The sequence below is a fragment of the Sorex fumeus genome, unplaced genomic scaffold, assembly GCF_029834395.1.
Source record: "Sorex fumeus unplaced genomic scaffold, SorFum_2.1 ptg000013l, whole genome shotgun sequence".
Classification (NCBI taxonomy): domain Eukaryota; kingdom Metazoa; phylum Chordata; class Mammalia; order Eulipotyphla; family Soricidae; genus Sorex; species Sorex fumeus.
Genome location: NW_026606070.1, coordinates 1,362,404 through 1,383,977, shown reverse-complemented (window position 1 = coordinate 1,383,977; position 21,574 = coordinate 1,362,404). Strand labels below are relative to the sequence as shown.

The 21,574-nt window shown below is 52.7% G+C and overlaps 1 protein-coding gene across 1 annotated transcript in view; it reads left to right on the top strand.

The window, feature by feature from the left end:
• Nucleotides 1–2,000: 2,000 nt before the first annotated feature.
• The window catches only part of LOC130020539 (probable E3 ubiquitin-protein ligase HERC6), a 53,841-nt gene continuing 34,267 nt past the window's right edge, over nucleotides 2,001–21,574 (top strand). Inside the window, exons 1-8 of the mRNA XM_056111135.1 lie at nucleotides 2,001–2,208; nucleotides 9,483–9,648; nucleotides 11,840–11,916; nucleotides 15,293–15,517; nucleotides 16,349–16,443; nucleotides 18,118–18,239; nucleotides 19,689–19,825; nucleotides 20,351–20,412. Coding sequence (XP_055967110.1) covers nucleotides 2,001–2,208; nucleotides 9,483–9,648; nucleotides 11,840–11,916; nucleotides 15,293–15,517; nucleotides 16,349–16,443; nucleotides 18,118–18,239; nucleotides 19,689–19,825; nucleotides 20,351–20,412 — 1,092 coding nt within the window. The remainder of the gene's footprint in view (nucleotides 2,209–9,482; nucleotides 9,649–11,839; nucleotides 11,917–15,292; nucleotides 15,518–16,348; nucleotides 16,444–18,117; nucleotides 18,240–19,688; nucleotides 19,826–20,350; nucleotides 20,413–21,574) is intronic.

The following is a 21,574-nucleotide window of genomic DNA, read 5'->3' as shown; positions in this document are numbered from 1 at the left end:
CCGTTTGTGGGTGGTGACTTGGAGTCTCGTTGGGATGGGGAGACCAGGACTGGCTCCAGCCCCATCCTGTGAGACCCAACAAGTTTCGTCACTGTGGGCCCAGACCTGACTGTCCAGTGGCCTCTGGAGAATGATGGCCACCGAGCCACCAAGGGGGAGCAGGCAGAGGGACAATACCCTTTCCCCGCTGGGGTGGCCCGGCAACAGTAACCTACTGCGGGGTCTGGACGCATTTCTGCCAAAAGCTGTTGGGTTTCGAGACTTGTTTCTGAGTCTCTGGGATCATGGCCGTTAAGCAGCTTGATCAGGAGCCAGAGAGGCCGTTCGTGGGCGATGACTTGGGGTCTCATTGGGGTGGGGAGGACAGGCCCGGCTCTACCCCCATCCCGTAAGGCCCTGCGTGTCTCATCACTGGGAGCCCAAATCTGATTGTCCAGTGGACTCAGGAGGATGACGGCCACTGGGTCGCCGGGGGGAACAGGCCAGGGCACGAAACCTATTCCCACCTGGGTTGGCCCAGCACCGGTAACCTACTGCAGGGACCGGACGCATTTCTGCCAAAAGCCGCTGAGTTCCAAGATTTGTTTCTGAGCCTCTGGGATCATGGCCGTTAAGCAGTTCAATCAGGAACCAGAGAGCCCATGCCTCCAATTATATAGCTGAGCCAGAGTGGTTTGTGGGTGTGTCTCCCACATACCTAACTTTTGTCCATTTACTTTGTTGGTAAACTTTGCCCCAAGTTTTTGGGGTCTGGCCAAAAGCACAGCAGTAATTTTGGGGTATCTGAAAGTCTGACGGTGTCATCAGGCTGCTGATGCACTCACCTCACAGGTACAGATTGACCTGCTGACGGCACCATACCTCCATCTTTCTTTCTTTCTGTCTTTCTTTCCTTTTCTTCTTCTTTCTCTCTTTTTCCCTCCTCCCTCTCCTTTCTTTCTTTTTATTTCTTTCTTTCATTCTTTCTTTCCTTTTCTTCTTCTTTTCTCTCCTCTTTTTTCCTCCCTTCTCCCTCTCCTCTTTCTTTCTTTCTCTTTCTTTCTTTCTTTCTTTCTTTCTTTCTTTCTTTCTTTCTTCCCTTTCTTTCCTTTCTTTTCCTTCTTCCCTTTCTTCCTTCTTTCCTTCTCTCTCTCTTTCCTTTCCTTTCTGTTTTTGGGGCCACACCCACGCTCGGCTTCCTCCTGGCTCTGCACTCAGGAGTCAGACCTGGAGGTGCTCAGGGGACCACTCGGGAGTCTGGGGATGGAGCCCCCTCTCCGCTGCGCTGTCACTCCAGCCCGTGACCTTGTCTTTCTCTTGGCTTGCGCTCCACGCCAGCCGGAACAGCCCCTGCGCTCGTCTCCCACGGAGGAGGGCCGGCGTGACGCTCTGCCCGGCCCCCCACGCAGGTCCCCGCGCATCCAGGTCCGCCAGTGCCGCGGGCTGCCAGGGGTCGGTGTGCCCCCAACCGGGCAGGGTCCAAGAGAGCGTAAACCCGCGAGCAGCCCGCACCTTTCTGGCCCCAGGTTCACACCCGTGGGCGCGTCCCGCGCTCTGCCCCGCAGCTGCGTTCCAGCGCGCGCAGCCCCCCCGAGGGGAACCCGGGACGTCTCCAAACACGCAGTTTCCTCTGCCCGGGTCCCTGCCAGCGTCGCCTCTGCTCACCCACCGGCACACGAAGCACCTGTGCCCAGCTTAACGGAAACTGTTTGGGGGCCGCCAGCTGCACTGAGCTGATAACATTTTTCCTTTGAGCGCGATGCGCCCAGGGCCCCCAGTCCCGGGGGCGGGAGAGCCCGGGGAAGCGGGGGTCGGGGGGCTTTAGCTCGGGAATTCCTGGACCTTTCGGGGTGTCCGCACCCCTGGCCGGTGGGGGCCTCGCTGGGCGGCGGCGCGGGGCGGGGAGGGAGTGCGGGGAGGGGCGGGGAGGGGCGGGGACGCGGCCTCTGGGCCCCGACGCCAGCGCGGGCCGTTGGTCACTGGTCACTGGCCGGCGGCGGGGCTGGACGGGGCTCGGGGCGATGGCTGGGCGCGCGCGGGAACAGGGCCCGTCCTTCTGCTGGCGGGCGGGCGGGAGCGGGCGGGAGAGCCTGACCTGCGGGCAGCTGCTGCAGGCGGCCAGCGGCGAGGGCCACTTTCTGGTGCTCCTGAGCAACGGCGAGGTGCGGGCCAGCGGGGACAACAGCCGCGGTCAGTTGGGCGTCCGGGGCGGAGCGCGCGAGGAGCCAGGTGAGTGGGGGGCGACCGGGGCGGGGCGCGGGGAGCGGGTCCGGGATGCGGGGAGAGGGTCCGGGACGCGGGGAGACGGTCCAGGATGCGGAAAGAGGGTCCTGGATGCGAAGAGAGGATCCGGGATGCGTGGAGAGGGTCCGGGATGCGGGGAGTGGGTCCGGGATGCAGGGAGAGGGTCCGGGATGCGGGGAGTGGGTCCGGGATGCAGGGAGAGGATCCGGGATGCGGGGAGAGAGTCCGGGATGCGGGGAGAGGGTCCGGGATGGGGGGAGTGGGTCCGGGATGGGGGGAGAGGATCCGGGAGGCGGGGAGAGGGTCCGGGATGGGGGGAGAGAGTCCGGGATGCGGGGAGAGAGTCCGGGATGCAAGGAGAGGGTCCGGGATGCGGGAAGCGGGTCCGGGATGCCGGGAATGGGTCCGGGACGCGGGAAGAGGGTCCGGGATGCGGGGCTTGGGTCCGGGACGCGGGGAGTGGGTCGGGGACGCGGGAAGAGGGTCCGGGACGCGGGGAGTGGGTCCGGGATGGGGGGAGTGGGTCCGGGACGCAGGGAGAGGGTCGGCGACGCGTGGAGAGGGTCCGGGAGGCGGGGAGAGAGTCCGAGATGCGGGGAGAGGGTCCGGGAGGCGGGAAGAGGGTCCGGGACGCGGGAAGAGGGTCCGGGATGCCGGGCTTGGGTCCGGGACGCGGGGAGTGGGTCGGGGACGCGGGAAGAGGGTCCGGGACGCGGGGAGTGGGTCCGGGATGGAGGGAGTGGGTCCGGGACGCGGGGAGAGGGTCGGCGACGCGTGGAGAGGGTCCGGGAGGCGGGGAGAGAGTCCGAGATGCGGGGAGAGGGTCCGGGAGGCGGGAAGAGGGTCCGGGACGCGGGAAGAGGGTCCGGGACGCGGGGAGAGGGTCCGGGAGGCGGGAAGAGGGTCCGGGACGCGGGAAGAGGGTCCGGGATGCGGGGCTTGGGTCCGGGACGCGGGGAGTGGGTCGGGGACGCGGGAAGAGGGTCCGGGACGCGGGGAGTGGGTCGGGGACGCGGGAAGAGGGTCCGGGACGCGCGGAGCGAGCGGGAGCGGGTGGCGCTGTGCCCGGCGCGCTCGGCTCCGTGCGCTCGGCTGGGCGCGCTCCTCCGGGTTTCGTTTCTCCGGTCCCGCGCGTTTCGCTTTCTGTTTCCTTCTCCGCGGCGGCGGCCCGCGCTGCCTCTCGCTCTCGCGAGCACCTGGGCGGGCTGGTTGGTCTTCTCGGAATAGAAAACAGACGTTTGGTGGCACTTGACCCTTACTGAGGAGCGCACGACCCCCGCCCGCCTTTGCTGCCCCAAAGAGAGCGGCCCCCTCGCCCGCCCCCGTGTCTGGTGCGCGCCTACATTTAAACTTCCTCCTAGGGGAAGTTCCTTTCCGGCTCTGTCTCTCCACCCCCCATCTTTCTGATTACTCTAAATATAACTAATTTCACCTTAAAAATAATTTTACTATATAGTTATCTATGGGCTGGAGCGATAGCACAGTGGGTAGGGTGTTTGCCTCTACCCGGGTTCGATTCCTCCATCCCTCTGGGTGAGCCTGGCAAGCTACCAAGAATATCTCGCCCCTACGGCAAAGGCTGGCAAGCTGCCCGTGGTGTATTCGATGTGCCAAACACAGTCACAACAAGCCTCACAATGGAGACGTTACTGGTGTCCGCTCGAGCAAATTGATGAACAATTGGGAGGACCTTCCTACAGTGCTGTAGTTATCTATATGCTGTAATCATGCGCTTTTACCAGACAATAGTATAATGAAAATGTCATCTATTATTGCTTAATTTGGGGTTATACCCTGTGGGATTTGGGGGACTACTAAGGTGGGCACCACCATGTGAGGCAGAATGAAACCAGGCCCTTCGAGCAATTTCGCATGCCCACAAGCATGTACCTAAAAAAAAAAAATTTAAATCCTTATCAGCGAATAACCCAATTAAGTTTTTCTAACTTTCTGCAAAATTACAACCCCTCCCCCCGTCAGAAACTCTTTTAATCAATACTTATAATTGACTGTCACTGTATCACTGTCATTCCTTTGAACGCCGAATTACTCAAGCGAGTGCCTGTAACATCTCTATTTCTCCCAGCCCTGAGATTTTAGCAGCCTCTTGTTACTCATCTTTTCCCAACAATTGGAGGCTCTTTCAGGGTCAGGGGAATGAGACCTGTTGTCGTTACTGGTTTTGGCATATTGAATACGCCATGGGGAGCTTGTCAGGCTCTGCCCGTGCGGGCGGGATACTCTCGGTAGCTTGCCGGGCTCTCCGAGAGGCATAAATGGGTAGGAAGTGTCTAATAATGGCATGGCCCGGAAAGCGGCCTGGAACATGGCAGTGGTTGGACAGTGGAGGTCAGTCGGCTGCCAGGGCAGGGTCCCCTTGGGGTGGGGAGGGCTCTCGCTGACCCCACAGCCTGGCATGGAGTCTGGTGGCATGGTTCTGGGGGCCTCCTTTTATACTCCTGCTGGGAGAAGCATCCTGAGTTCTGGAAGGTGACCGATGAGGAGCTTATCTGGTGCCAGCAGGGTGTGGCTTATGGGTGTGATCCCTGAGTCTCTGGAGACTGGGGGAAGCAGGCAGAGGATCTCTGTTCCGGGTCCCACTGAGTCCAGAGTCCAAGGTCACAAAGTTCCTGGGTTCCGTGGGACTTCATTCTTGCGTGAGGCTCTGCCTGAGCGTCCGGAAAGCAACCTGGAGCATAGTGGTGGTTGAACAGTGGAGGTCGGCTGCTGGGGTTGGGAGGGCTCTCACCCTTGGGGTGGGGAGGGCTCTCACCCGCCCCACAGTCTGGGGTGGAGTATAATCGACATTGTCACTGTCACTGTCCTCCCGTCCTTCATCGATTTGCTCGAGCGGGCCCAGTAACATCTCCACTTTTGAGACTTGTTGTTACTGTGTTTGGCATATCGAATACATCACGGGGAGCTTGCCAGGCTTTGCCATGCGGGCGGGTAGCTTGGCTCCGAGACAGGAAAAGGAATCAAACCTGGCTCAGCCGCCGGGCTGGCTGCATGCAAGGCAAACGCTCTACCACTGTGCTATCGCTCCAGCTTATAATTGACATTATTGAAAAATAAATATTGGGCCAAATATCTCATTCCTTTTGGAGAAGAAATGACAAGAGGCCCTTCTAGGTGCTGCTGATGCACCTTTTTGGGGTTGTTTTGGGGGTTGGGGCTACACCTGGGGCAGGTGCTGGGGGTTCTTGGATGGATCCCTGATCCGGGACCCTCTGATCCACCCCCAACCCATATTGGTCTGTCTTGGTGGGTGGAGGGCACTGGAGGTAGTGGACACCTCTCCTAGGCCTCAGACCGAGTTAAGGGGCAGGGACAGGGCTCTGGGCTCAATGTCCAGAGACAGACCGACAGGAGACCCTGCAGACATTCTCATGAATATTTTGTGCGAGGGACTTTGCAGTGATTCAAAGAGGAGAGAGGTCATCCTCCAGGGCGGCCACAGCCCTTTTTCATCGCGGAGAGGAGTGTGGGCTCTGAGGGGCAGCACAGGCCGGCAGAGACTCGAAATGGAGGAGACACTAGGGGAAGCTAGGAACTCATTTATTTCTTTTCACCCACAGTGCTCAGGAGCATTCCTGGCTGCTGGGTGCCGTGAAGGAAGCACCTTACAGCTGCACTCTCTCCCTGGCCCCAGAGTCCCCTTCCAAGGGCTGTGTGTGTACTGAGTCACCCCAGGAGTGCCTGAGGGCCGGTTATGCTGACTCATCTCAGGCCTGCCCAGGAGTCACTTAGGGGAGAGGGTGACTTCTTCAGGAGGGAAGTAGTCTTGCACGCAGTCCATCTGGGTTTATCCCCGGCACCCCACACGGTACCCAAAGCCCACCTGAGCTCACAGCCTGGAGTAAGCACTGAGCACCCCTGGGTGTGGCCTCAAAACCTAAACTTCAAACCCCAAAAACCACAAGGGAAATGACTGTCTTGCACTTTGTTAAACGAGGGCAGGGCAGAGAACTCTTCCTACAACTCTTGATTTTCGTTTGCCCTCATCTCAAAATAATTCTTCATCTCAAAATGATTCCCCCAAACATACCAACAACGAAGGCAGCAGACTTTGGGGTATCATATCCAGATCCCTGTCGGGCAGGAATAGGGTCTCGGAGAACCTTAATGCTAAAGTGCTCTTTAGGGAAGTGATGTCACTTTATCTGTCTGTGGGACATTTTTGCTTTGCTTTGTTTCGGCTGCATTGTTTGAAAGGAAACCGTTGAAAGGAGTAAGATGACCCAGCAAAGATCAAGGGGGACAGAAGCGTTGCTGATAAGGAGGTGTTCTTTTTTTAAAAATTTTATTTATTTATTTATTTATTTATTTTTCTTTTTGGGTTACACCTGGCAATGCACGGGGGTTACTTCTGGCTCTGCACTCAGGAATTACTCCTGGCAGTAGCTCAGGGGACCATATGGGATGCTGGGAATCGAACCCGGGTCGGCCGCGTGCAAGGCAAACGACCTACCCACTGTGCTATCACTCCAGCCCCTTCTTTTTTGTTTTTTAATCTGACATTTTATTTCAGTAAGATTTTTATTATTCTCTTATTATCTCATTCCTACTTGGGACAACCTGGCAGGCTACCGAATGTAACCTGCCCACACGGCAGAGTCTGGCAAACTCCCCGTGGCGTACCCAATATGCCAAATACCAGGAACAATGATGGGTCTCATTCTCCTAACCCTGAAAGAGCCTTCAATATGGCACTTAAAAAAAAAAAATCTCAGGGCTAGGACGAAGGAGACGTTACTGAGGCCTGCTCGAGGCAATCGACGAACAACAGGATGGTCGTGATCGTGAAGATTTTTTAAAATTTTTTTATCATTTATTTTTAAAAAAATCGAATCACTGTCAATCAGCTAACCAGTGGCTGAATAAATAGCAGTACTCCTATGTTAAAAAATAAATAAATAAATAAAATTGAATCACCGTGAGAATGCAGTTACAAAGCTTTCCTGTTAGAGTTTCAGTCACACAGTGATCAAACACCAACCCTCCACTAGCCCACATTTTCCACCACCAATGTCTCCAGTATACCTTCCCGTTTCGAACCCTCCCCCTGCCTCCATGGCAGACAGTCTCCCCCCATACCCTCTCTACTTTGGGGCACTATGGTTTGCAATGCAGATACTGAGAGGCCGTCACGTGTGGTTAAGGAGGAGCTCTCAATTCCACGCCCCTCATAATGCAGTGACGAGCTCTTTGGGGAGAGGTTTGCATTCACCGAGAGGGCGATGCGACCAGGATTTCCTTGGCCGGCCCTGGCCAAATATGGACCAGAATGAGACCCACTTCTGAGTGAGGGTGTCCCCTGCCTGCCTCCAGCCCTGCACACCGCTACTTCCCCACCTTGAGGCTCTCCATCAGTGTGGGGCTGGGGAGCACAGGGGTGGCCTGGACGTGAGCCCCTGGTTTCCTCAGCAACTTTGCTGGGCCGCGTTTCTCCCCTGCCCGGAGACGTGCTAGGCCAAGAGTCCTGGTTCCCCAGATGGTGCTGGGAATCGTGGGGCCAGGGAGGGAACACGGGCCCCCCCCTTACCTGCCCATGTCCTTTCTTTAGGCGCCCCCCGCCCCCGGGTGCCGAGGGCCTGTGCCTGACTCTATATTCAGGGGCCACGCTGGGCAGTGCTCAGGGCACACATCCATGGTGCCGGCATTGCACCCAGGCCTCCCGCCTGCAAAGCCCGTGCCCCACCACTTACTGGCTCTCTGACCCACCTCACCTTCTTAAATAAGTAGCTACTTCCCACAAGTATCGAAAACACGCTGAAAGTGTCTTTTTTCTTCCTGTAAGGATGAATTTGGGCCTTGATTTAAAAAAAAAAAACTACTGGAAGAGACAAATCTGGGTGAGGGTTTTTATTTGTTTTCCTTTATTTAAGCACCGTGTTTAGAGTTGTTCGTAAAACGGTTCCAGCCCCAGCCCACCCCTGGAGGGACCATCCCTCCTCCACAGTCCCGTTTTCCCAACCACCCCCCCCCCCCATGCCTGCCCCCTTGGTAGGAACAAAATCATTTATTTGATATTCCTTACTACAACTACAAGGCTTATAAATTTAAAAAAATACTGCAGTCAAAGGAAATTTATGAAAATTGTTCTATCCCACCGTGGGGTCATTTCGTCCTTGTCTGGGGGTTCACTGAGCTGTTGTTGCTGAGCCTTCTGTGCCATTGATGATGTTCCTTGAGCTTCTCTGTTACTTTCCCAACTGATTTGGTGTGTGAACCTATTTTGTGTGTGTGTGTGTGTTTGTGTATGCTTGTGCATGTGTGTGGGTACGTGTGTGTGTTCATGTGCATGTATGTATGTGTGTGTGCGTGCATGTGTGTGCATGCATATGTGTGTGCCTGCATGCATGTGTGTATGTGTATGTGCGTGTGTGTATATGTGTGTGCATTGTGTGCATGCATGCATGTACAATCGTGTGTGCATGTGTGTGCATGGTGCATGCATGTGTGTTCATGTGCATGTATGTGTGAGTGTGTGTGCATGTGTGTATTGTGTATGTATATGTGTGCGTGCATGTGTGTGCATACATGTGTGTGCGTGCATGCATGTACAATTGTGTGTGCATGCATGTGCATGGTGCATGCGTGCGCATGCGTGTGTACGTGTACGTGTGTGCATGCATGTGTGTGCATGCGTGCGTGTGTGCATGTGTATATGTGTGTGCATGTGTGCATACATGCATGTGTGTGCGTGTGCGTGCGTGTGTGGATGTGGATGTGCATGTGTGTATATGTATGTTTGCGCATGCATTCATGTGTGTGAGTGCATGTGTGTATGTGTGCTTGTGTGTATGCGTATGTGTGTGCATGCGTGTGTACATGCATGTGTGTACATGTGTGTGTGTGCGTGTGTGTGTGTTGAGCCCACACCTGTGCTCAGGGCTTCCTCCTGGCTCTGTGCTCAGGGATCTGGTCCTTCGAGGCTCAGGGCAGGATATGTGGTGCTGGAGCTGGGATCCTGGCCACCTCGTGTGAGACCCCCTTCCCTGCTGCGCACTCTCCCTTTCTCTGGCCTGAGGGGGCCTTTTGTTGAGAGTCGCCCCCCACAGTGCTTGGGGTCCCGCGGCCAGTCCTGGCATGGCAGATGCCCGCCATCATGTGGAACTTGCCCCTGCCGTGGTACTGGCCGGGCAGCCTGGTGAGGGGACACCAGGATGCAGCTTGAGCCTGGGGTGTGGAAATCGCTGTCGTAAATGAATCCCCTGTGGGGTTTTCTGCTCTTCTTTCCTGTTTGGGTCCCCAAGTACCCATCTGGGCAGCGAAGACTCTACAGTTTGCCCTGGTGAGCTGTGGCAAGGAGCACTGCCTGGCCGTGGACCATAGAGGGAGAGTCTACGCGTGGGGCTCCGGCTCCGAAAGGCAGCTGGGGATCGGAGAAGACACCGCCAGCACCAGCAGCGATATTCCCAGGTGGGCTCTCTCCCCTGTCCCTGCTGGGCGCTGTCTGTCTGAGCCGGGGTGCAGGACACACGGACGGGACCCAGCCGCCCGGGCTGAAGTCCTTATCTGTGAGCCCTGTTATCACAGCCCACCAGGCGCCTCTCGGGCGCCAGGCTCCAGGCTCTCAGGCTCAGGGCAGCAGCTGGGCCGCCGAGAAAGAGGCTTTCAAGGGCCCTGACAGGAGAGGGGCGAGGAGGGGCCGGGACCCACGCGGGCTCTGAGGAGAGTCCAGGGGCCCCAGGGGCCTCTCCTCTGCCCGTGACTCGGGGGCAGTTTCTTCATGAGCTTCCCGAGGGAGGGTTTTCCTCAGGATCCAAGTTCCATCACTGTGAGCCCCTCCCCGGTTTCGGGAAGGGTTTTGCCAGCTTGGCCTCTGCTGGCTGGCACTGACAGGGGTGAGGGCAATTCCCCCCCACCCCCACCCCACCCAATCCTGCCGGCCCGCCGGTTCCCTGTCTGTTCCCGTGGAGAAAGGAAGGGCGTGAGCTCAGCCTCCGCCACAGGGACTCCATGAGATCATTTTATTTAGTATTTATTTTTGGATTTGGGGGTACATCCAACAGTGCTCAGGGCTTACCCCTGGCTCTTCAGGAATTACTCCTGGCTCTGTGCTGAGGAATTATTCCTGGCCCTGTGCTCAGAAATTACTCCTGGCCCTGTGCTCAGAAATTACTCCTGGGGAAGCTCCGGAGACCATAGAGGGGTGCCGGTGAAGGTTCTTTTAAAGTGGAAACTACTGAGCTGTGTGGAAGATGCGTAAAGAAACCGCATCTTAACTTCTTTTACTGGACTGGAATGAGCAGCCAGGAGCCCCGTGCAAAGGTGTTTTCCTGTGAGGGACACTTTGCCCATCAGCGTGGGAAACCAGCCGCACCTCTCATGAGCGTCTCCCTTCTCCTCCTGGATTTGGGCTGTTTCACAGGTTTCCTGCTAGCGGGAGCTGCCCTGGCCGGGTTGGAGCAGACCCTCTGAGCATTCCCCGGGTTGGGTGTGCTGAATCTGCCCCGTGCTCGAACGTCTTACTTAGCAAAACGTGGCAAAATAGTCTCTTCATAAACAGGTTCCTAGGACAGTTGGAGGGACAACTCTCTGGGGTGTGTGCTTACAAATTATACGCAGGGAATTTTCAAAGCCTGTTTTTTGGATTTTAAGAAGAAACCTTTCATTAGTTCTCATTTAATTAAATTAATTAATTAATTAATTTTTTTCTTTTTGGGTCACACCCAGCGATGCACAGGGGTTCCTCCTGTCTCTGCACTCAGGAATTACTCCTGGCGGTGCTTGGGGGACCATATGAAATGCCGGGGATTGAACCCAGGTCAGCCGCATGCAAGGCAAATGCCCTACCCGCTGTGCTATTGCTCCAGCCCTTAATTCTTATTTTAATTTTTAAATTTTATTGTTTTTAAAATTTCTTTCTTTTTTCTTTTTTCTTTTTATTTCTTTGCTTTTTGGGTCACACCTGGCGATGCACAGGGGTTCCTCCTAGCTCTGCACTCAGGAATCACTCCTGGCGGTGCTCTGGGGACCATATGGGGTGTGGGATGCCGGGGATCCAACCCGGGTCGGCCGTGTGCAAGGTTAATGCCCTCCCTGCTGGACTATCGCTCCAGCCCCACCTTTTATTTTTAAACCATGGAGAAACTGCTATGGCTTGGAGGAATGAGCGGTGACTTTAGAACGGAAAGACCAGCACTTTGAGTCTGGTTCTACACTTGATGCTGGTTGGGCTTTTGCGTTCTGCTAGGGTCAACCATATGAAATTACCAATGGGCTGAGGCTCTCCAAGGCAGTTGCCTAGGTTCCAGACTAATGGTTTTCCTAATCTCACGTGGGCTAAAGAACACGACAGAAGTCAGTCGACTCTGAAGCCCGGTGCAGGAAGAGAGAAGTCAGGACTTCATAGAATGCATTAAAGGGCAATAGAAATAACTTTTGTATTTTGTGCGATTCCTCTCTCTCTCTCTCTCTCTCTCTCTCTCTCTCTCTCTGTCACTGATATGTTAAAAAAAAATTAGTTTGAGAGCTCTGGGAAAAGCTCGCAAATGATCCAGCAATGCAAGACAACGAAATGGTTTTGTTCAACCAAACCCGGGATAGTTTTAAATATCGTCATTGACTTATGGAGGATTATTGATTTTGCATTATTTTTTTACTCTAGGTTAATACAAAGTCTGAGAGGTAGAAAAATAATACAAGTTTCCTGTGGAGACCATCACTCTCTGGCATTGACAGAAGGTAAGAAAGGTCTCTGGAACCTCCGAAGTGTCATTAGGAAGAATTTGGTGGGGGGGGGGGGGTCAGAGAGAGAATTCAAGGGGATGCTGTGTGTGCTCTGCTTGAGGGAGGCTGGGCTGGGTCGCTGACGTGGCCTCAACCCTCAGCTCCGCTGGCTGGAGCAAACTCTAGCACCAAATCCAGAGCGATCTCTGAGCACCGCTGGGTGTGGTCCCCAACAACGACAACAACAAAAAACTTTTCAGTGGTAGAATTCACTTCAGAGAAGTGAAAAAGAAAAGTGAGACACCACCCAACTCAGAGCGTTAGCGGGAGATCTCTCAGTAAGTAACCCTGCATCAGGAGAGCTTGGTTTCAGGAGCTGGAGCTCAGCACAGCGGGGAGGGTGTTTGCCTTGCACGCAGCTGAACTGGGTTCGATCCTCGGCATCCCATAGAGTCCCCTGAGCACCTCCAGGAGTAATTCCTGAGTGCAGAGCCAGGAGGAATCCCTGTGCATCGCCGGTGTGACCAAGAAAGAAAAAAGAAAAGAGCCTGGTTTCGTTGGTTCATTTGGGCCGCCTCCCCCGCTGGTGCTGGGGCTACTTTCAGATTAGCCTGGGAGGCTCCAGCTTCGTGCATGGCAGGTGCTCAGCCCTTTGTGCTCTCTTGGGCCCAGAGCTTGTTTTTCAAATCAGGATAAATTATCCATCTGTGCTCAGATTCGATGCTGTTGTTCTTCACTCCCTTTCCTTCCTTCCACCCCTGGGCACACCCCCGTCCCAAATGAAGTGAGGCAGTGCAGGGCTTTTAAACTTTTGTTTTTAATTAAATTATTCATTAATTGCGATCACGATCATCCTGTTGTTTGTCAATTGCCTCGAGCAGGCCCCATTAACGTCTCCTTCATCCTAGCCCTGAGATTTTTAAAAAAGTGCCATATTGAAGGCTCTTTCAGGGTTAGGAGAATGAGACCCATCATTGTTACTGGTATTTGGCACATTGGGTATGCCACAGGGAGTTTGCCAGACTCTGCCGTGTGGGCAGGTTACATTCGGTAGCCTGCCAGTTTGTCCAAAGTAAGAATGGGATAATAAGATGTCTTCTGGGAGCTGAGTTTTGTAGTCTCTGGGTCTTGGCCATTGATGGGATTACACGGCGCCAGGGGGCCAGGTGGTGGGTGTGACCCCCGCCTACTGGAATTTGGAGGATCTGGGTGGAGAATGCTCAACCCCGATCCGAGCAGGCTTGGAGATCTCAGCCCCGGGACCTGCATGCTTTTGTTCCTCTGCCGGTGCCTTCATGTGTGCGGAGAGTGGTCTCAGCATGGTGGTGGCTGGTTCTGGAGGTCTTCGGCTGTCGGAGCCCTGGTTGGGGTGGGAAGGGAAACTCAACCTGCCCCCCGCAAGGGGTCCTGGTGAGGAAGGCCAGGCGCAGGGGCAGGAGACTCTGTGCTGTTCTCTTCCAGGAGCTGGGTTTTATAGTCTCTGGTTTTATAGTCTATAGACTATTCATTCATTACTTGATTGAATAATAATTATTCATTTCTTAATTGATTGAAGGCCTATGATTTACAATACTAATGGCCCTGATACTCCTCCCTTTCAAACCCCTCACATCCCCCAAACTCATTCTTTTATTTGTTATTGTTTGTTTCTTAGGGTTTTTTTTTTTTAGTTTATAGGGTTTTTTTGTTGTTGTTGTTTTGTTTTTTGTTTTTGGGGGGTCACACCGGAGATGCACAGAGGTTACTCCTGGCTCTGCACTCAGGAATTACTCCTGGTGGTGCTCAGGGGACCATATGGGATGCTGGGAATCGAACCCGGGTTGACTGCGTGCAAGGCAAACGCCCTCCCTGCTGTGCTATCACTCCAGACCCAGTTATTTTTTTGTTTGTTTGTTTTTAAGTAACACCTGGAGATGCTCAGAGGTTACTCCTGGCTCTGAGCTCAGAAATTGTTCTTGTTGGAACTTGGAAGACCATATAGATGCTCAGGATCAAACCCGGGTGGGCGTGTGCAACACACACACACACACACACACACACACACGCGCGCGCACACACTTCCCCCGCAACTCTGTTCTGTATTTCAGTTCTCCAGTTTGGCCCTTTGTTGCTCCTTGCTGTGCAACTTTAAGTCTCACCTATGAGAGGGATCATTCTGAATCTGTTCCTTTCCTCCCGACTGGCTTCACTCCACATACTATGCTCTAGTTCCAGCCACGGGGCAGCAAATTGCATGATTCTGTTCTTTTGTAAAGCTGCATGGTTTTCCATCATAGACTACAGCTGCTCCACCCATTGACCCACAGTTGGGCATTCGGTTGTTTCCTTTATCTTGGCTGTTGCACCAAGAACAGTGTGCAAGGGTGAAGTCTCTTGCCTTGCACACAGCCTACCTGGGTTCAATCCCCCGCACCACATAGGCTCCCCTGGAGTGATCCCTGAGCACAGAGCCAGGAGCGGCCTGAGCACTGCCCAAACAAACAAACAGACAAATTTGTTTTTGACTGCGCAGCTGCGGAACAAGCACAGCTTTGCAGAGCCTTCACTAGACAGTTTTCTCTTTTTTTTGCAATTTTTATACAGTTTATTTTCATGAAGTAGTTCACAAGCGTTCATTACAGATAATATTCAAACACCCACCCAACCAGCAAGCATCTTCCGACCATAATAAGAGGGAAGTGTGTGAAGGTTATTGTATTTTATTCTGGGGCCCTTTAAGCCCGTAGATAAGAGAATATAAGCAAGTATGTTAAAACCAAACACACGTGTGCTGCTTTAGGTACATCAGTGGGCTAGACAATATATAGGAGGTTGAGCGGCTGTGGGCTCCAGGAAAAACTGCGTCGCTCTCTTCCGGGAGCTTTGTTTTATAGTCTCTGGATCTTGGCTGTTGATGGGATTTCATGGCGCCAGGGGCAGTTTGTGGGTGTGGCTGCCAAGCTACTGGAAAATGGGGCCTCTGGGTGGAAGAGGTCCAGTCCCGATCGGAGCAGGCTTGGAGATCTCAGCCCCGGGTTCCGCATACCTGGGTTCCTCTACTGGTTCCTTCATGGGTGGGGCTCGTCCTAGTGTGTGGAGAAGAGTGGCCTTGAGTATGGCAGGGGTTGGGTTCTGGAGGTTTTCGTCTGCCGGATTTCTGCTTGGGTCGGGGAGGGGAACTCAACCCATCCCCCTCGAAGGGGGCCCACATGAAGACAGCCTGGCACAGGGCAGGAGATTCTGAGGACAGGTGTTGTTTGAAGGTGACCTTGACCTTCAGATCCAAGCGTCTCCACCTCCTTCATCTCGATCCCTACTGGGAGGGTGTTTAGCAATTCTCACGGGACTTTTTTCTTGAATTTGGAAGTCCAGTGCTGGGCTCATTTTTTTCTCCTTTCTCTTTCTTTGGCAGGTGGGCAGCTGTTTTCCTGGGGCAGCAATAGCCATGGGCAGCTGGGCTTGGAGAAGAAGGACCTCTTCCAGGCTGAACCCAGTCCGGTCCTGTCTCTGCAGGGAGTCCCCCTGGCACAGGTGGCTGCGGGCGGGGCCCACAGCTTTGCACTGTCCCTCTCCGGGACGGCCTTCGGCTGGGGAAGCAACTGTGCCGGGCAGCTGGCCCTCAGCGATCAAAATGCAGGTAAGTAGAATTCTTGTTCCACTCAGTGAGTTTGTTTGTTGGTTTGGTTTTTGCCCTGTTTTGTCAAGGACGGCTCACAGAGCCGAAGAGGGAGACTCAAACTTCAGCACTCTTGAGAGGTGCCCAGGTCAGTGATGGGACTTGGTCATTTTCAAAGACTCTTATGAAAAATTATCATAAATTTAGAGACTTTTTTTTCTTTTTGGGTCACACCTGGCGATGCACAGGGGTTACTCCTGGTTCATGCACTCAGGAATCACTCCTGGCAGTGCTCAGGGGGACCACATGGGATACTGGGGGTCGAACCCAGGTCAGCCGCATGCAAGGCAAACACCCTACCCACTGTGTTCCAGCCCCATAAACTTAGAGACTTAAACGAACACAAATTTCTTAGGTTTTAGTTCTGGTGGTCCAAGTCTGATACAATTTCCAGGGGGTAAAATCAAACGTCTGATGGAATCATGTTTTCTCCACTTTACTTAAACCACCTATGCCCACTGCCTGCCAGAAATGTTCCCAGCCTGGATTGGGTCCCCAGCATCCCAGATGGTCCTCCCGAACCTGACTGTGAATGATCCCCGAGCACAGAGCCAGGAATAAGCCCTGAGCCCGGCTGGTGTGACCTTAACACAAAACAAAACAAACCCCCCCCCAAAACCAAAAAAAAAAAAAAACCCAAAAGGTGCTTTTAAATTTTGGCAGGGTTGTATTGATGACAAAAGAGAGGGAAATCAGAGGTTCAGAACGTGCATAAGATGGTATGAACATGCGACAGTTTGCGAGTGCAGAGGCTTTTGCAAGCATGCTTCTGACTCTGCTTTCTCTCAGCAGGGCCGAGATACAGCCCATGGGCCGTGGGGGCCCTGAGGAATTTGGGCGTGGAGTTCATCAGCTGTGGGGGCCAGCACACGGCAGTGCTCACACAGGTAAGCCCGGGACGCCTCCGCCTGCCTCTCTGAGAACTGTCTCCCAGGCACCCGCACTGTGATTCCTGAAGCCAGATGTGGGTCAGGATAATTTTTCCTTACTTTTATTTAAAAAAAAATTTTTTTTAATTATTAAGCAGCGTGACAAAGCTAGTCTCGAGGCTCCCTTCCTCCCTCCCTCCCTCCCTCCCTCCCTCCCTCTCTTTCTTTTTTCTTTCTTCCTTCCTTCTTTCCTTCCTCCCTCCCTCCCCTCCTTCCTTCCTTCTTTTCTCTTTTTTCTTGTTTTTGGGCCACACCCAGCAGTGTTTAGTGCTCTCAGCTCAGGGATCATTCCTGATGCTTCTGGGAGGGACCACATGGGATGCTGGGGATAAAACCCAGGTCACTCGTGTGCAAGGCAAGCCCCCGGCAGCCTGCTTTGCTATCTCTTGGGCCCCTGGTGCCTTTTCTTGCTTGGTTCAATTAGGGGTTGTCTTTGCGTTTCCGCTTCCTGCCCTGATTATTCAAAAGATTCCATCAAATGGGTTCCCTCCATCAGAATATGCCGAATTTTTTTTTCCCTTTATTTTATTTTATTTTTTTTAAAGTTGTAGATTTACAATTTTTTGTGCTTTGGTTTCAATTATACAATGATCAGATACCCATCCCTCCACCAGTGCCCATTTTCCACCACCATGGATAATATCCCTCCCACCCCCATCCCCCCATCCCCCCTGTCTCTGTGGCAGGGCAATCCCCTGTGTTCTCTCTCTCCTTTTGGGTGTTGTGGTCTGCAAAAGAGGCATTGAGTTATGCCGAATTTTTTTTTTTAAAATCGGGAATCATCTTTTGAAGCGAGGCTGTTTCCAGAGAAATGCTTAAATAAACGACCCTGTATTTCACTCCTGCGCTAGCATTTTGCAGTCTCTCTTATATGCTGGTGCCACTCTTCAGCCAATTGATTCTACCATGCATTCATTCTGCGAACCCTGACGAAGCACTTCTTACTAAAGTGCTGAGTATTCACATTCCGTGTGTCCACGCTCCATTCACTGTTCGAAATGGCCAATGCTGGGCTGGAGCACAGCGGGGAGGGCATTTGCCTGGGTTCGATTCCCAGCATCCCATATGGACCCCCTGGGCACTGCCAGGAGTGATTCCTGAGTGCGGAGCCAGGAGTAACCCCTGAGCATCGCTGGGTGTAACCCAAAAAGCCAAAAAAAAAAAAAGACAAACGCAGGGCCTTTGTCATTGTGTCCAGTCCCTCAGTGCCCCCAGAGAATACTTGATACCCAATCTTTCAACTTTGCTTATTTTTTTGTCACCTGATACTAATCTGATCCCACCCCACCCCCACACCTAGTTTGTTTTATCTGTTTGTCACATCTCAGGCTAACTCCCAACTCAGGTGTCACTCTGGGGGTGCTCAGGGGCCTTATGGGGTGCCAGGGACCAAACCCAGGTCTTCTGCAAGCGACCACTCTACCTGCGGTTCTCCCTCTTCAGCTCCCTTCTTCCTTTCTTATCCGTTCATTTATTTCGAGGGTTTTGGTTCGGGGTGCTCATCCAGCGGTGCTCGGGCCTCACTCCTGGCAGGGCCGCAGGGACCCTGTGGGGTGAGGGGATCAAACCTGGCTTTTCTGCTCTCACACCTGTGCTCCAGCCCAGACTGTCTCTTTTTCCTTTTGCAAACAGGATGGGAAGGTGTTTACATTTGGCGACAACACCTACGGCCAGCTGGGACACAGCTCAGCCGAAAGAGGCCCGCAGCCTGTGGAGGGCCTCAGTGGCTCCGTCTCGCAGATCGATTGTGGAAGGTATTGATCCATTTATTTATCAACAGGGCTTATTCATTTGTTTCTGGCTTGGCTGTTCTTAAACCATCCCACTCTAAAGTCTGCCACTCCCCGTTTCCTAGAACTGTTCTGAAAATTCTGAATATACGATCCCTCCAAATTTGTATCTCAGACATCGCACGTATTTAATGCATGTTCATTGGCCGTCTGTTCCGTCTGAGCCCGCCTTGCCCGCCGTGCTCGCTGCCGGAGAGGGGTCTGGGTTTATTACAAAAGGAAATGGTGGGGTCCGGAGACATGGTACAGTAGAGAGGGCGCTTGCCCTGCACAGAGCCGACTGGGGTTCAATCCCCACCATCCTACAATGTCCCCCAGACACTGCTGGGAGTCATCCCTGAGTGCTGAGCCAGGTGGGAACCCCAAAACTGAAAAATAAATAAAGACATTAAAAAAATAAATAAAAGAATGGTGCTTGGCTCCAGAGGTGAGGAGACCAACTGAAAGGGATCCCATCCAAGCTGGTATCTCTCTTCCTACCCCTGAGAGTTACGTGTTGCCCTGTTGTGAGGACACTTATCTATCCAGCTCATTAGAAAAACATATTTATATGTAAAGCAGAAGCGAGAAAAACCAACAGGAAAGACCCATGAATGCTGTCCTGTCCTTTGGGAGGGGTGTGGGGTTTGGACCACCCTGGTCCGTGCTCCGGGCTCACTCCTGGGGTTGCAGGGGAGGGAACCTGAGCCAGCCACATGCCAGGTGAGCACTTTAACGCCCTTGATGCTCCCAGCAGAGGGGCTCCATCACTTCAAGTCCCGTCAAACAAGGTGAGCTCCGTCTCCTTGGGTAAATCTGGGCGTCTTCACACTGACAAATTCAGAGAGGTGCAACCAGCACGTGCAGTATCGGCCTCAGAGGCCCACAGGGCTCGACCCAACGGGGGCTCACTTGCTCTCCTGTCAGTGTGCTTAGTGGTTATTCATTATAGTTACAACCCTGAGTTTCTTGGGAGGAAAAAAACACGTCTGCTACATCCATAATCACTGGGTGAGGCCACTCCTAGGCAGATAACTTAATTCTGTGAGGAAGTGACATTGAGTTTGCATGAAATTCAGCCAGAAATTTGCTCCAGAAAGCCACAGCAGTTGAAAACAAGAAAACAAGATGGTTTCTAAGCTTCTGGAAAAGGGGTCAGTCAGCAGGGACGTGGAGCTCCGTTGTCAGCTGCAGAAACAATTCCCCAAGCCAATAGCTGCTATACTAGTGGCACAAGGGAAGCCCCACACTGGGGCCAGACCATGACTTGTCCCCTTTCAGAGCGGCCATAAGTCCATCTGTGACGTGCTCTCGTCCTGACGCCCTGGTGGGTGCTCTTGGCAGAAGGCAGATTTGTAACTTGGTGTTGCGGTATCTTCTTTCCCCAAAGCCTGATCTCTGGTCTTCATGATGATGTATTTTTCTCTCCCGAAGTAAGCACACCCTTGTCTATGTCTACACCACCGGTGAGGTGGTGTCTTTTGGTTGTGGACCAAGTCACACAAGCAACCCATCTCCTCCAGAAGCGCTGGCCGAGAACGCGAACACTAACTGCCTGATCTCTGCTGCTGGTATGGGCGGTCTCGCTAACTCCTGGTTTGGGTTGATTGATGCCACGCCAGGATCATTGTCATTCCATCTCCCTTCCAAAGGAGTCTGTGGGACGATGATTCTTAGAGTAATTTCATTGCAAATTTGTACAGTATGCATGTTTTTCTTATGCGTTAACTCCTGGAGTCCTTGCTAAAAATTAAGGCTATACAAAAGAGAAGCCCCAATCTGTCTGTTCGGCCTAGAATGGTGTGCTTTTAATCAACTTGATCAACCCTCATGAAGCATGCCGGCTTCCTTTCATTATGCAAGGGCAAGAAAAATTCATTGTAAGCTGAGAGACTCTATGACATCAAATCTGACAAAACAATTCCTTACACTTCTTTTAATGATCAAAATCTATATAGAAGAGTACAAATGGCTAAGAAGTCAATTTAGCTTGGTAATACACCAGCTTTTTAAGATGAATTCTTTAGGCTTATCAAAAGAGTTACTTGTTTTTGCTTCTATAAAACTGTAAGTATGGATTTCTGACTTTCTTTTAGAATCCGTGAATGTCAAGCACATTTTTGCTGGAACATATGCCGACTTTGTGACGACTTACCAGGTATCTCATTCTTTTGGTTTCTTTTAAAGATTATTTTTTCCTTTAGATTCAGAGCAGTATTTGCAACAGGATGTCATTCAAGTTTCTTACAAAAACATTGATTCTCTATTGGAAAACTTTTCTTTTTCTTTCAGTTTTTATTTAGGTCCAGTGATTTACACTGTTGTTACTGTGTTTGGCATATCGAATACATCACGGGTGGCTTGCCAGGCTCTGCCGTGCGGGCAAGATACTCTCGGTAGCTTGCCGGGCTCTCCGAGAGGGGCGGAGGAATCGAACTCGGGTCGGCCATGTTGGCTGCATGCAAGGCAAACGCTCTACCACTGTGCTACACAGCTGTTAGTCTTAGTGGTTCAGGCATAGAGTGTCCCAATACTATGCCCCCCAACAGCATCTGTGAACCCCACAACTGTCTCAGAATCCCCTCCCCATCCTCCTTCCGGTACCCCTGCCCTGGTAAATTCAATTCTGTGGGTCGGTTTTCAGGGCTTATCACTATTACCTTACTATGTTTCTTGACCAGTGTCCCATTCCCTGAATTCACCAATGTCCCCAGGTTCCCTTGCTGACCCCTTCTACCCCCTTGGCAAGCATATAACAAATTCATTTCACATTACTTGGTTCAAAAAAGCTTAAAGTCAAATCAAATAGAAACTTTATTTAAACACCATGATTCACAAAGTTGTTCATATGACAGTCATTTCTAATATAGCACAGCGGTAAGGCGTTAGCCTTGCGTGCGGCCAGCTCTGCCGAACCGGGTTTGATTCCTCCATCCGTCTCAAAGAGCCCAGCAAGCTACTGAGAGTATCTTGCCCGCACGGCAAAGCCTGGCAAGCTCCCCATGACGTATTCGATATGCCAAACACAGTAACAACAAATCTCATAAGGGAGACATTACTGGGCCCGCTCGAGCAAATTGATGAACAACTGGAGGACAGTGCAGTGCAGAATATTCAAACATCAGTCCCGCTACCGTTGGGACCTTCCCTCCACCAATGTTACACTAGGCCCCTAGCCTGCCCCCTTAGTAGTCACTGTCACTGTCCCCCCGTTGTTCATCAATTTTCTCGAGCGGGCCCAGTAATGTCTCCATTGTGAGACTTTGCTGTTACTGTGTTTGGCATATAGAATACATCAAGGGTAGCTTGCCAGGCTTTGC